Raw genomic sequence first — 15329 nt, forward strand, 5'->3', positions numbered from 1 at the left:
AGAGAAGGACGATAAGTGTTGTTCTGGGAAACAAGTGTCTGTCTGGTTTTGTGTCTGGGAGGTTGCAACAACAGTGCGTATGAAGAGCAAAAATAAAATTATTATTTTGTCGGGTACATAATTGTTCTTGATCCGTTGCAGGCGCCTTCGTGACCGTTTCATTGAAGGGGAACGACTCTCTCTCGCAATGGAAGTTTCTACCAAGTGTGGACTCGACCCCTCAGGGGTGTGGGGAGCGGCAGGATTTGCTCTTCTTCAAGCTGGAGATTTCCCCGGTGCCAGAGAAAAGTTTGCTCGCTGCATGAAGGTAAAGGAATTGTGTTGGCCTGTTTTCTGAAATAATTTCATCGTGATTATAATGAAAGAAAAAAACACAGTAGGAGGGGATGGCGATTTATAGAGCGGCTAGTAAACAAGCAAACCAAAAACAAACGAACAAAAGAGACAGACACGGATAAAATCTATCGTGCTGCAATTGTGCGTTTATGATCGACTTTAACATCAGTAGAGGAAAAAATGTTGCTTTCGGCAAACGCTCGTTTCAGCACTTGAGCAGTTTCCGATTTTATTATCCAGTCAAAAACTGTCCAGTCACATCAGCCTGACGCAATGTTAATACGTCTTGTTGCTAAACAACGTCGCAGATGAGAATCGCGGGCTCAAACAATTCAAGGAAACGGCATTTCGCCCTAAACTGGTGCTTATTCCCTCAAAGGTGGTTAACTTACCTTCCCAACACGAAATGATAAATATTTTACTAGTTCTGTTAAGGCGAACAAAACATTCCACTTTTAAACTTTTTATTGTTCTCTTATTACAGGAAATTAAGTTTTCCAAATCTTGTTGTCTTGCAGGCTGAAGAGGCAGGGAAACAACAACAGCATAACAACTCGCAGTATCTGGAAAAGATCATCGACATTCTTCAGTCCTCCCCACTGCTGGCTTACAGACAGGTACGTTTCACCTGCGTGCTCCGCGTTAGGTTTTTCGAGAGAGAAAGCTGGTTACCGCAGACTGCCCACATAATATGATACACAAGCAAAAGTAAAAGAGCAGTAAACAAAATTATTACTATTATAACAGGGATGCAAATTGCATTTTGTATTTTCAGGATGGCATTAAACAGTATTCGTTTTTCTTATAGCTGTCTTGATCGCTTGATTTTTCTTGGTTAACCTTTATTTGTCAAGTTTCTTGTTTGCAAAAAGTACTTGTTGTCTCCTTATTGTATAAATATACAGTCGGATCCCGCATTTCGAACCGTCAGGGGAAACAAAAAAATAGTTCAAAATAGCGGGAGTTCGAAATAGCCGATAATAAATGACTGTAAGGCAATTCCAAGGGAATAGGTTTTAGCTTGAAAAAACCGAGTTCGAATTAGAGGGGTCTAACTGTATTTGTTTTGCAGTCTACAGATGATCTTATGTCTCCTTTGCTTGGCCTGTTGGAAAACAGTCGAGTAAGTCAGTCTTATTTTTCTATACAATTTCAACTTTTTCATGTATTCCCTTCGAGATCTGATTGGTTTGTTAGTTTGCATTAACAGATATGATTGCTTTCTAATTTTTCCATTTCTATATTTTTATTCTCTTACTCTTAATTCTTTGTCTTGGCAGAATTTCCAGAGCGGTAATTCGTACCTAGATCCCAAACGGTTTGATGAGTGCCTTTACTATCTTCATAAGTATGGTAGCCCGTCATCCCTTGTGGCGTTTTACGTCAGACACGGTTATCTTAAGCTCGCTTGCAGATACATCATTGATCAGGTAAGGGTTTGCCCTTTGTTCTTGATAACTGTTTCTTCTACTAACTGGGTGAAGTGCATTGTTTTAGAAGATTCTCTTTCACACATATACAGGTCTAGAAATAGAATGGGTAAATATGGGTTCGAAACAATAAGAGGAACCGATCGTAGATTGTCAAAATAAGACAGCAATAATAATAATGATGATGATGGAAGTGGTGGTTGTGGTGATGATGATGATGATGATGATGATGATGATGATGATGATGATGATGATGATGATGATGATGATTTATTTAACAGATCCACTTGGTGGCTCTTCTCTGTTTAAAAAAAAACCTACATTGATATATAGTGCTAATAACTGCTAAGAGTTAAAAAATACCTAATTAAAATTAAAGTTTTACAAAAGTAGAATTATTATAAAAATATCTGAAACGACAGAAATCAGTTTTAGTTACATTATACATGATGCTAAGAAATAATTTTGTTCATTGATGTAGCATGTCCTAGTCGCCAATTTAACAATTATGTGTAAATTCCCCTAAATCCTACCCTCGTCAGGGCTGCCTTAAAATAATCAGCCGAACTTACCAATTCATTGTTCTGTTATATGTTTTCTTCTGTCTTAGCAATGTCCTGTTGACGTGTTTATCGAAAGCTTGTTCATGCGCCTCGTTCTCAAAGGCAATTTCACGCAGCTGAAAGAGCAAATGGAAATCACTGACCCGTCTCTGCAAGCATGGATGCCTTATTTGACCGCGGCGTGTAAATTTTTACTTCGGAGAAGCTTTCACCATCTCCTGTACGAAGTGCAAGTGTTTATGAGGGTAAGTACCTTATTACATGGAATTTTCGGAACACGTTAATTTCGCCATTTTGAGGTGTGCATATTTCGCGATTTGCGAAAGTTTTGTATTTTGTATCACTTTAGTTTTGCGTTTTTGAGTAAGACTGTAAGTCGTTCATGAAAGAAACAACCAACACGATCGATACGCAATAGCTGGGACAAAATTGTTTCCTGGACGACTATCAAATTGTAACGCTTGGTCATATGCCACGTGAGATCAGCCGCTTAATCAACAAGATTTCAAGAGGCGCTGATGTCTTCGCGACTGTAAAAGACGCACACTTTCGCGGCCACCATAGTCCACTTATACAAGAAGGTTTGGAGATTCTAGTAGAGGCAACAGTAAAAATGGAAACATCTACAAAGAACGGGGAAGCCGTTGAGAGGTCCACAGCAGTACAGGGAACCAGTAAATGGCCTAAATATAAGATGAGTTTGGGTTTTTTTTGGTTTTGTGGGGGAAAAAAAATGGACGTAGACGTCTACGCAAGTCGTTCATACATTGTCTCTAAAATTTTTCATGCACGTAAACGCACGTAAAAAATTGCGCGTCAGTGGAAATTCACCTTAACCTGGACGATCACACAACGAAATTCAAATTCCATTTGAAATTCACAGACCACGAGTTTGTCAGCTGCCAGACTGTTATTTTAAAGAAAGTCGATTTAATTATTCATCTTGCTTTTTAACCATTAGGCCTCCTTGGTATAACAGAGTTAATCTCCATTTTTCTCAACCTTAGGATTTCTTCCGCGCCGCTCAGACTTGCATTCGCTTTTACGAGGGCGCGGCCGGGGGCCCTGTGACGTCATACGAGGATCTGTACTCTCGACTTCATTACCTCGAGGAAGCCAAACAGCACATAGAAGCTGTGATCGCAGAGAAGAAATCTCCCAAAGGCACCGTGAACACCGTGTTTGCGTATTTACGCCAGCGAAGCACGACCAGTGTGAAGGGTGGCGCAGAGGAACCGTCTCACTTAACTATGTCCCTGTCCGAGCTGAACAGTCACATGAACACAATCAACTTACAGATGGAAGTTACAAATTTCATGCACCAGTGTGCAGTGGACAGAGGGGGACTGGGTCTGCTGCGAGCGACTGAAGGGAGCCGTCTGCCTACGCTGTTCGGAAATGGACACGTTAGAGGGGAGATGGTTGTCCAGGTAAATACGGGATTTATAAGACTGGCAGGGACATAAGTAAAATTTGGTGTCAGAAGGGATGGTTTTGTTAGTATTGGATTCGTAGGGTGGATGTTACTTATGTTAAAAAAAATTGCGAACAAATCGATGGCAAAATAAAGAATAAAATCATGGGATTTTTAGGGGTTTCAGAAAAGTGGTAAAATGTACAAGAATGGCGCAATTTATCTTCCCTAGTCTTCGTTTAAATATTTTAACATATAATTCCTCTGAGATATTTTGTTCTTTCTTAGTAGTTGGCCCTATAAATGAGGAAAATTATCTCTTGTATCCCTTATACATACTAGCAATATACTTTCTAGTCGTTAGGGGCTATTTGCAACCTTACCTAGAGTTATTGACAATCCTGTCGATTGGAGTCACACAGCTGAAGACTTTTTCAGTTCCTTTCATAAATTCGTAATCTAGGAGATACAACATCTTTTATTTTACTCGGTTACTTGTATTTTATTTACAGCATTAATATCGGGGTTTTGTTTAGGTTCTCCTTGCTGGATCAAGAATTCAAGATGGCTTCAGTTTGGCCAGCCGAATAATTCAGGTTTGTTTCGGTTTCTCGTTTGTTGACAATGTTAAGTCTGTCAAAACTTGCGTGGCCACAAAACGTGTTATAAAAGTAGAATTTTCAACAAGACACGTTAAGATTTTACTGTGGTTACATGAACACAGACGTCTGAAATACTTTGCTAATTTAAGCCTTCATTTCGTTAAAAAAGGTAGGTTAAGTCTGCGGGGGCTTGTAGTTGGCGAAGATGGGCATATAGCCGAGAAGGGCTTATAAGCGCCCCCGGGGAGGGTGTAACAAAGTCAAACTCCATTTTACTTGTTTCAACATCTTTCGACACGTTGATCTTGTAAAAGACCAAATCAAATTCAAGGACTCTTAGTAGTTTATTTATTATTTCTTTTATATCTACACAGGATTATAATCTGCCTGCTGCGCGTGTTTATGTGGACGCTGGCCGCTCGCTGGCGCGACAGTACAAGTACTCGCACATTGAAGAGCTTCTGCGTTGCTCGGGGGAGACTGGGCAAGTAACAGACAAATGCCACGATGATATCATTCTCGCATGCGTCAGCATCGTGGCCGCTGACCAAAGTCAGGTGCGGTTCGTTTTGGTGTGACCCTTTACAATGTAAAGAAATACTGGGATTTTTTTTAATACAGTCCTTGAAAAGCCCTGTAATTTTATTTTAGATTTCAAGGGCACTTGAAAAGTCCTTGAAAATAAGAATTTTGCTAAAAGTGCTTGAAAATAATGAAATTTCCTTGAATTTTTGTTCGGATGGGAAATAATATATTTTTGGATTGTGTCAAAGTAATTCAAGGATTGAGTGCAGGTTCGGGGCAGATTTTGTGAAATCTGTGCTGTTGCATGCTGGGTGAAATTCTGTGCCAGACAAATTAAACTTGCTTTGAATACTCCTTGAAAACTCAGTTTTTGGTGCTTGAATACTCCTTGATTATAATGCCAGCAGGGACTATGTCAAAACAAAAATTGATTGCGATATATTTTTCTTCTTGCTAGACGAAGTACCTCGAAGGACTCATAAAGCTTCTGAAGGATGACGTCAACAAGGTATTGGATACAATTTTCTCTCGTTTTCTTTTCCTGATAATTCAGTGTCTGTTTGGGAAATCTTTTCTCAAGTTACAATCAACGGAAGAGTTTCCAATTCTTCCTTTTATAGCAGCTTCTGTGACAAAAACCACTGGCGGCCTCAGTTATAGTCAGCGGCCTCATGAATTGTTTTCCGACTAAATTTATTGGGCAAGACGAGATTAATTATTAAACAATGGGAAAAGAGTCAAGATAAAAAAAAATAACAACCCAATAGCGTATTTAGCTGTTGACAATGGCCTACTTGTATTTTTTTTTGTCGAGCTAAGCCTGTGGCTTAGCACATTCCCTAGCGTGAGGACGAGCACAAAGCGCAAGACTGGAACGACGAAAAAAACTCGCCTGTGTTCTGCAAGCTAGTGGATGTGCAGTCTTAGTCTGGTACACGCATTACATACAGAATATAACGATTATTAAAGGGCAAAAACACAGTGCACTTCAATTCCTCAAATAATGCTTGATGTACATCTTATTCGTTATGTATGTTACGTGCAATGTTTGGAACATTTGTCATTGTTTTCAAAAAGGTCAGATATTCCAACCAAGTTTTTATGCTTTCTAACACATTGTTATGTTATGTAAACCATAACTGTTTGGTTAAGATTCGTGTCTTCTTTTTCACCAGATAAGCGCTTTCCTTATGTGCGGCAAGCTGAAATCTGCCTACCTGATTGCCGTTAAAGGGGACCGTGTGGAAGCCATTCGCGAAATTGCTGAACTGGCAGAGAAGACGGGCCAGGGTAAAATGGTGGAGATCTGCGCCAAGTATCTGTCCCAGTATGAGAAGAGAAGGGAAGCTCAGGAAAGACGAGCGACCCAGCAGCGAAAACATGGCGCTGAATACAACAGATGACGAACAGCACAACATTTTAGAAAGAAAACAAAAATAGCGAGAATTTTTTAAAGTCCGCCTTCGTAATAACAACACTGTATCAAATTTTCTGGCTCCTCGCCACTAACCATCCTTGCTCCTCTTTTAATTGATAGTGCTTCTCTGATTTTCCCCCTACTCTTTTGCAACTACTAATTTTGAGATTTTCTCCCATTTGAGGGTAATTTTGTACTTCGCTAATACTGCAGCAGTTTTGGACAAAACTGGTTGACACAGCAGTAAATTCCGTGCGAAATTTATCTTTTTTAAAGATTTCATTATAAAGTGTGATGAAGAACTTAATTATTGCCCCTCCCCCCTATCTATTGTTTTCCGCCAAGTTAGCCGTTTTGTAACAAGGTGGTTCTAGATTCAAAACAACATTTCAAAGAGGAAGAGAAAGGGCAGATAAAGTAACATAGTTTTTATAATTCCCTAAAGCGATTGTAGTGACTCAACAGTTTTTTTCCAAGATTGTGGACTTTTCGAGACCTAGCTCCGTTAGCGATCGTTTAACGAAACGAAAAATCTCTGAAAAACTATTTGCAAGGTTATCCAAAACAAGAAAACCTGCTAATTTGTGATCCCTCCGATTCAAGAGACTTTAACTGAAATTTTCTTTGGCTTTGAGGGCTGACATAAAAAAAACAAACCAATTTTCCCGTTAATCATTGCAAAGCCAAAACATAACAAAAAAGCAACCACAGAGTTAGCTGTAAATAATTATATTTTTTGGAGTAAATTGTACGACAAAAACCATTGAATTTTGTAGAATAACAAAGATATACCATTGAATAGAAAAAAATGGTTGTAACAATTATAAATAACTTTACAAAAACGAATTGTAAATTGGGGTATTTCACTTGACTATATGGTCAAGTCTGGTAAACAGAAATTAAATGAATGTATTGTTATAAATGAATAACGCCTTACAAAACGTAACCAAGTATTTTTTGGAATAAAGATTACATAAAATACAAGCGTAACCAGTGAAAACGAATGTATTGGCCACCAAGGTGGGGAAAGTTATTTTTGTCGGAGTTGGACGTAAAACAAAGAGAACAAGCTTCCGTTTTCAAATATGAAAAAAAAGTCTCATTTCCTCATTTAGAAGTGGATCGCAGACTCCTGCTCTGTATTGTTTCGAGGTTCTTTGTTAATTGTCTTGGTCGCAAAATCACCAAATACTGCGATTTTTAGAGAACGTGACCTACGGCGACGAATTTTTCGGATTTGAACTGTGTTGATATTTGCAGCGAAGATAGTTACGACAACATTTTTTTAACACTGAATACAGCTAGAAAGTGAGATTCTATAGAAAAATTTATTCATCTTATAATCCACGTCATCTGCATCGCTGTTTTCAATACTAAAACGCTAACAGAGCTCCCTGTCGAATTTGGCGGGAAAGGATGGCCTGCTGCCGCTCCGTCGAAAAACCGCTGACTAGTAACCTGCGATCAGGCGTTTCCCCCTGCCCGTTTAAGGCCCTTTGTTTTGAAGAAAATGCTTTAATTTCAACATTTTGGGGGTTAGGCCTCACATCACGAGGTTTCCTGTGGCAAACATTATCGGGTTTAAATAACGCAAAGTTGTGACTAACTGAAGTCTAGCACGTGCATTTCTAAAACATCTCTTTTATCTATTTGTAGTTGTATTTGTACTCTATTTAGCATAAAATAAATAAATATTTATTATAAATACGGTAAATAAATGAAATGAATGAATGACCTAGTCTTAGCCAATTACGGACACGAGTGCATACAAAATATGACCTAGGGGGGAAATATTTCTCAACGTGGCCGCTCTCATTTGTTTTGCACACCCAGAACATGCAGCGGATTATTAAAAGAAGACGGCGGTTCGTGGTTTGTATCTGTTTGGTTCTTATGGGACTTTTTTATGGGAACATGGACCTTGATCCCGTGTTCAAACAATCTATTCATCGCTTCCTTTTTGGACATGAAATTATTCGAGGCCATGTTCTCAATAAAGTGTCCTCGAGGAATACATTCTGCAAGGAAGAGCTACCGTTCGCCGGAGATATGTGTCCTAAACTTTACACTGAACTGAGTTCTTGCGACCTTGATCAAAATGGATTTTCCTGCCCTGATATTCGTCGTAATGTAAATACAACACTTCGCCAAGCTCAACTGGTTTTGACACGCATGCTGCGAACTTTCGACCTTATAGCACGAAAGTACAACATGCCTTATTGGATCAGATCAAGGACTCTTATAGGAGCCATTAGGCACAATGGGTTTATACCATGGGACGACGATGTTGATATAGCAATACCAATTATGTATTACGTTGACTTCTTTAGAATCTTAAACAGGGACTTACCCGGCGATATGTTCTTTCAAACATCCGTTACTGATGTGTACTACGATGACCTGCCTAGCAAAAAAACCGCAATGAGCGACAAAATAATTGCGCTTTATCGTCACGTTGGTGGATTGCGGCCCAAAGTTAGAGACAGATCCAGTTGCTATAAATTCTCTTTTCAGTCGGGATGCAAGAGGCATGATGGGCTCCAGTTAGATATAGTTATCAGCGACGCCATTCCCTTGGGAATATTTCCATTGAGGGAAATGGCATTTGAAGGGTTCAACGTTCTGGTTCCGAATAATTGGGAAAGTGCAATATCAAAGGAAAATCCGCAGTCTTGGGAGTTACCAAGATACGTAGACAGAATACCGAAGAATTTAAATATTGATCCTTTACATGGCTGTGAAGAATTGCAAATAAACAGGAGTCAAACAGCTAGCTGAAGGAAGCTCCGGTCAATTCCAAACACTACTTTCCTATAATGACGATAACGAATGCTATTTTTTTTTTGGTGGGACATCAACATCGTCTCCCCTAGTTGACAATTTCGTTATTTTAATCTTTGTTAAAGAAAAAAATATAATTTTTTTAAATTTAATTCAAAATTCGTTGTTTCAATAGAACAATGAATTTGGTCAATTTGTATAACAGCCACACAAATTCAACTACATAAAATCCTTTTATCTTTAGCCTTAGTGTTTAAAATAACAAATTTCGGCAGTGTTATCTTAAATTATTATGTAAAAAGAAAGTCTAATATAACAATAGAGTTGATGCTCTCGGGTCTAAATACGTTTTTGGCCCGACTCAGGCTCGTTTTAGCCCGAGCGGCAGGCAAGGGCTAAAACTTAGACAGCGTCAGTTTTGCATTTTTACAAGTCAATTTCAAAGTCTACGCTGTTTTAAATTCAAAATTCGTGAATCTTAAATCCACAATTCCACTCCAGAATTATCATTTACAGTGGAACCCCGATATAACGATCCTCGATATATATAACGATATTTCCAGTATAACTAGAAATCCTCTATGTTTGTGGCCGCTTGATTCATTTTAATCATATTCGTCAAGGAGGGATGTTTAGACACGGTGGGCACAGAGGGCGCCATAAGACGCACGGTGTGAATAACGTCCTGTGTTAAAAATAAATTATCTGATACCTTGGTACCAATATAGAAATCGTCATTCTCTTAAATTCTATGTTTTTTTGGCATTTTTGACGAGAAAATGACGTCACAAAATTGGCGCTAAATTTTGGTTTTAGGCCCCGTCCACACTGACCCGGGAAAATTTGAAAACGCATCTTTTTTAACCCGAATAGGCCACACTGAAACAACGTTTTTGGTCACCGAAAACGTAGCTTTTTAAAAACGCTCTCCAAAGTGGGTATCGTTTTCAAATTTACCCGGGTTAATGTGGACGCAAAACCCGGCGTTTTCAAATTTCTCCATTTTCAAATTTACCCAGGTCAGTGTGGATGGGGCCTTAGTAATTTGGGATATCTACTAATGATACTATTTAAAAGACCCTTCACAAGGATCCCTAAACTGAAAACATTTTTGAAATTTGTATATCCACTGAAAAGATATATATAACATTTTGCGCCAGCTGCCCGTGTACTTTTTCTCTATTTTTACACACGTTAAATTGCGCAACAGTGAAAATCCACCTCTCATTATCCCGTTTAAAACCGCGCCAAGATTTATTACAAGTCAGTGACACACTTTTGTGAATTCTACCAAAAAATTTTAACACAAATAATATACCTCATTAATAATTCAAGCGCATGCTTTTATCGTGACATTTGTCGAATTCTCACTTTTTCAATGCACAAAAGTCTTAACGAAATATTCTGATTGAACAAAGCACATTTGTCGAAGCTGCAATGAATTTTAATCGCGTTTATAAAGAAGTCTCAAAGGACACGCCGATCATTTTGATGTTGTTCGCCGCTGTGTGCTGTTAAGTTGAGTCCTTCATCTTCTTCCATGTGCTCCCACTTCTGGTAAGCTAACGTTTCTTTTTCTATTTTCCTTTCAAGAGTTGTTTATTCGTCTAGTTTTCATAGCTTTTGTAGCTTTTCGTTTTGTTTAGCTTTTTAACGGTTAAACTGGTAACCATTCTGTTGTGAAATTTTCGGCGTGCTTATCGGTGACGCTATAAAGAAATCGTTGTTCAATCGGCTAAATTAGTTGTTGAAATACAAATTAAATCAGAGATAGAGATTTCTTCGTAAGAAATTCATTTGCTAGCTAGAGTTTTTCTTACGAATGGCTGTTGGTTAGAATGTTTACATTGCTACTACACATGATACTTTTTCGTTCGTAGTTCAGTTGGTTTAGAGTGCTGCCGTGGAAATCTCTCACCCGCGGAACGGTCGGTTTCAAATTCTGTGTTCGAAGAGAATTTTTAAACAAAACGGCAGTCATTCCCATAACTTGAACATTTTTTTCTGCAGGCTGAATGAAACTTTCAAACAGCGAGCAAGGTACTGCAATTGATTGAAGTAGGCGTGTGTCTTCACGACGCATTCCTCTGTCCGAGTTCACGCTTGCAAATTGCCTTCAAGTCCCCTACAACATCTTGTTTCGTCGAATTTCAGGTAAAAGAAAAATTGTTTACCATTGATTTGCCTAGAAGATAGAATTAAAAAAAATGGTACTTTGGAAATCGGTTTCTTTGAAATTCTGTCAAATGCATGGTTTTCACCGTCTTGAGATTATCAAGTTGGCTAATAGCGATTAGACCTACTAAGAGATAGATTATTAGGGAGCAGGAGAAACGTGACCAGCCCGCCATTATGAGAGTGAGATTTAGCAGGGCTATAGCACCTTATTTACGATTTTTATCTTTTTTATATACCAGTTCATGCTTGTAATTCGCTTTAGTTTTTAAACTCTTTTATATAACTATTTCAATTACTGAACATTAGCTTTTAACTCTATTTTTATAACTATTTAAACAATTAGATATTTTATAGTTTTTTAGAAATTGTATTTAGCAGGGCCCCTCTGGAGACCAGCCACTGTGCTGAATGGGCCACCCTGCATAAATAAAGTTTTACCTTACCTTACCTTACCTAAGGTAATACGTTATTTACAGCGGTTCTTAAAAATATACTAAGCGTTAATAATAAACTAAGCGAACTGTCCAAATTCTTAGAACTAACATGCCTATCAGGGAATAATAGTTTAAATGTTACTTTATGAAGGCTACAAGATGCCTCTATAGATCTCTATACTGAATTGTTTTCTGGCAAAATTATGAAATTTACACGACTGAGAATTTGCTGAATGAAAGAAAACTAGTTAAGAGAAAATATATAGCTAAAACAATGTTTTATTGATGTTGCGGCTTTAATTATTTTTCTCCAGATTTAACACAAACGTTAAATCAAGGCACAGTTCAGCCATTATGGATTGCAGTATGGAGCTCTTGGACTTTGGCGCACTAGGACAGTTCACTATTAAAAATATTTTAATCCAGGTAAGTTCTAACATCATTGTTTTGTTGTTTTTCTGTCGTTTACCCGTCAACGGTTCGGTTTCAGTCCATGCAAAAGTGATCAAAATCTGATACATTTTCGACTGTCTTGTAAGGAAAGTAGTTAAGGCCATCCCAATAAAATGTTTCGTTTCCCATCGCCCGACAGACCCATTTTTTTCGAAAAGTAAAAAAAAAATCCAGATTCAGTAGTCAAAGAAGCAAGTACTTTAATTTACAAGCACACGATCTTGTTTAATTAACAACAATTGGTATGTTGTGGTCCTTGTCTTTAATTAACATCGATACTACGTTTTTTATAACCAGGCTTTCTTACTTAGCAGCCCGGCCTTCCCTAGAACTCAGACCTGCAGAGACCGATCGATAAAATTATCACTTTACATGTATGGGAGTTGAAACCCTGAAAAGCTACGTACGAGCGCAGTGACTTCGATTATAAAGATCACATTTTAATAAGACTTTATGAACAAAACTTTCAAGAAACAGAAATCGAAATTCAAGCGATATTCGAGGGAGAGGTAATTCGCTTTACCTTGACTGGTCGACAAATCGAACGTCGCTTCAGCTTCATGTTATCTTTGCTTGGCGACGCTTGCTCGCTTATTATTTCTACACGATGGTTGACAATATGCAATAAAAATCTCTTGGGAAGTTGGCGACGTTTACTTGTAGTTTTTTAGGCGTCTAGCGAGACGCGTGTCTTGTCGTTCGAGAACAGAGACTCAATCAAATGAATAATGAGTAATGAATACCCGATGACGACTTCGACTGGACAAAATTAAGTATTCCGGTGAAATCTTGGCACAGGGACAATGCCAATATCATGTTAGATCAGCGACCGTTGGCATTGAAGATTTTCAAAGGAAAGTCTTCTTGTAATATCCCTGGGAGCGAAGTAGCAAACACAGACGGCAGACGAAGCACTCGGATTCCACTTTGCACGTTTTAACTTGACGAAGTCCATCTACTTTTTCCTTCTAGCCTTTGCTTCTGTTCTCATATCACCCCAAAATGCAGCGCAATACCCTTTTCTTCGTTTGGAGTATTCAAGCATACCGCAACGACGCATCTATCTGGTATATTTCTACCGTCAGTATCTCCTCGCTATTACAGAAGAAATGCTGACTTCAAATGGCGGCAAGATTTCGCGGTTCCTGATCTGACGTCACAGCCGGTCTGGAACCCAGACTCTTTCTGGTCTTGACTCCCGGTCAACTTCTTTGGGCGTGGCCGAAACGGGAACTTTAAAGCTCGATTTTGCAGCGAAAAAGTGGCGGAATCCAAAAATTTCTTTTAGAAAACTTGTCTATGCATTATAGAGATACGAAAACCACAAAAAAACCTGTAGGCTGGATAGACACTTTAAGTGATCATTCTTTTTTTTCTTTTTTTTTTGCCCGACCGACCGACCCACCATTACAAGAGACGGGGCGATGGGAAACGAAACATTTTATTGGGATGGCCTAATACTGAAGTTAAAATGACGATTAAAATATGAGAAATCACAATTTAAAAATAGTAAGTCAATCGGTATTAATTTCTATTTCGACCGTAAAACTGAAAAGGTTAGCATCCAGTTCATCATCTTCATCGAAACTGTCAAGTATTGTCTTTCTCATAACTTACTATTCTTGAACACAGATATTTTGAGAAAAAGTGCAGCCATTTTGGATCGCAGTATGTGGCTCTTGAACTTTAACGGCAATTGATTTCAGATAACTGAGCATGTCATAGATTTATTTCTTGACTATGTTATATACGGTTCCGGTTCAATGTAAGAGTGATCAAAACTTATGCCTCATAAAATCTTGTAATAACATACAAGTTGATAAATTTAAATTTAAAGAAAATTGTTAAAAGTAGGAGGTATTGTATTGATGTAAAAACTAACATCAAGAGAAATGCGTGACAATCTTAATTATTATTTTGGGAGTCAACGTAAAACTGTCGAACATTGTTGTTTCTAGATTAAAAATATAAAAAGAAACAGCACAGCACATACCTGAAAGTACCCCGCATGAAAGAATTACATTCCTATATTTCAATGGCGTATTTATCAGTAGAAAAGAACCATACACCACAAAAAAAAAATTGAAAAAAAAGAAATTGGCTTAATTTAATGATGTTTCCGCCTTGTTCTTCCAGGTTGAACGCTGACAGATGTTAAGAGATAGTGCAGCCATGTTTGATCATGTTACAGTCTGTAGCTCTTGGACTCTGGCGCAAGTTGACTATTGGTCACAATTGGAAATATCTCATTTCAGATAAGTTTTTCGTTTCTTCTGCTTTGTCATGTTTTGTCGTTTAAATGTAATGTCTACTTACCATATCATTATTATCAAGTATCTTTCAATGAAAATCGTTAACTGTAGGGTATTACTTTGATGTAACGCGAACTTCTTTTAACTAACATTGAAAGATATGTAAAAAATGAGCAAGGAGAAGTTTTATTTTGAGCTTGGAATAGATACGGTTACTCCATACCTTTGCTGGGTTTCCTTTTGGGAAAATCCAATTTAAGTTCACAATTTGATCTTACATCCTAAAAAATAAAAATAATCAATCTCAGTTTAGACGCACACGAGAGCACGCAAGAGCAAAAACGAAAACAAGCAAACAAAACAAACAAACAAAAACGCTCATAAAAGCTAAACAGAATCGCTCCCCGTCCCCCCGCGTAAATCTTATTCTGCTTGCTGTTATCACAAGGGCTCACATTTTTTATTTTTATTTTATTTATTTTTATCTTTACATGGTAAAAACATCAGGTTACATTTTATCCATCAAAAGTACAGTTCTAAATACTTAACTAAATACTAATACTTTTTAATTTGCCTTGCCTGGCGGCTCGTTATGTTGACATTATTCTCAGAGGAGACCTGAAGTGTTCATAAATCGTTTATGGAAGTGAAGAGCTCTCACATTAACAAGGCATAAGCGCCGTTTTCAAGTCCAACACCTTTGGTCACACTTGCCGCGACCGAAGGACGCTGTCCACCCGACTTAGCAAGATGGCGTGGTTTACATAATTCCCTGTGAATACAATCAAGTTTACGCCGGCGAAATTGAGGAAAGGACGTAGGAAAGAATCTAGGAGCACGGCCGCAAACCTGCTTTGTTTCAGGTACACTTGGAATATTCGTACACATTTTCAATAGACTTCACCCAAACAACATCAACATAGTGGAAATGCGATCCAGAAGCA

At 38.1% G+C, this 15329-nt stretch overlaps 2 protein-coding genes across 3 annotated transcripts in view; both read left to right on the plus strand.

Moving 5' to 3' along the window:
* Positions 1-6334, plus strand: part of LOC144635157 (uncharacterized) — a 32735-nt gene extending 26401 nt beyond the window's left edge. The window contains exons 27-36 of one of the 2 annotated variants that reach the window (XM_078494215.1): positions 142-307; positions 855-953; positions 1409-1459; positions 1617-1766; positions 2377-2574; positions 3337-3759; positions 4280-4339; positions 4720-4902; positions 5328-5378; positions 6046-6334. In XM_078494215.1, the coding sequence (XP_078350341.1) occupies positions 142-307; positions 855-953; positions 1409-1459; positions 1617-1766; positions 2377-2574; positions 3337-3759; positions 4280-4339; positions 4720-4902; positions 5328-5378; positions 6046-6273 (1609 nt within the window). In that variant the 3' untranslated portion in view covers positions 6274-6334. The remainder of the gene's footprint in view (positions 1-141; positions 308-854; positions 954-1408; positions 1460-1616; positions 1767-2376; positions 2575-3336; positions 3760-4279; positions 4340-4719; positions 4903-5327; positions 5379-6045) is intronic. The other variant, XM_078494216.1, reaches the window with a different exon arrangement.
* Positions 6335-8123: 1789 nt separating this feature from the next.
* On the plus strand, positions 8124-9065 carry LOC144637151 (uncharacterized). Its single transcript, XM_078496293.1, has one exon. It carries the CDS (start codon positions 8124-8126, stop codon positions 9063-9065), a length of 942 nt encoding a protein of 313 aa, XP_078352419.1.
* Positions 9066-15329: the final 6264 nt, after the last annotated feature.

The sequence above is a fragment of the Oculina patagonica genome, chromosome 13 (genome assembly GCF_052425735.1).
Source record: "Oculina patagonica isolate OP01 chromosome 13, crgOcupat, whole genome shotgun sequence".
Classification (NCBI taxonomy): domain Eukaryota; kingdom Metazoa; phylum Cnidaria; class Anthozoa; order Scleractinia; family Oculinidae; genus Oculina; species Oculina patagonica.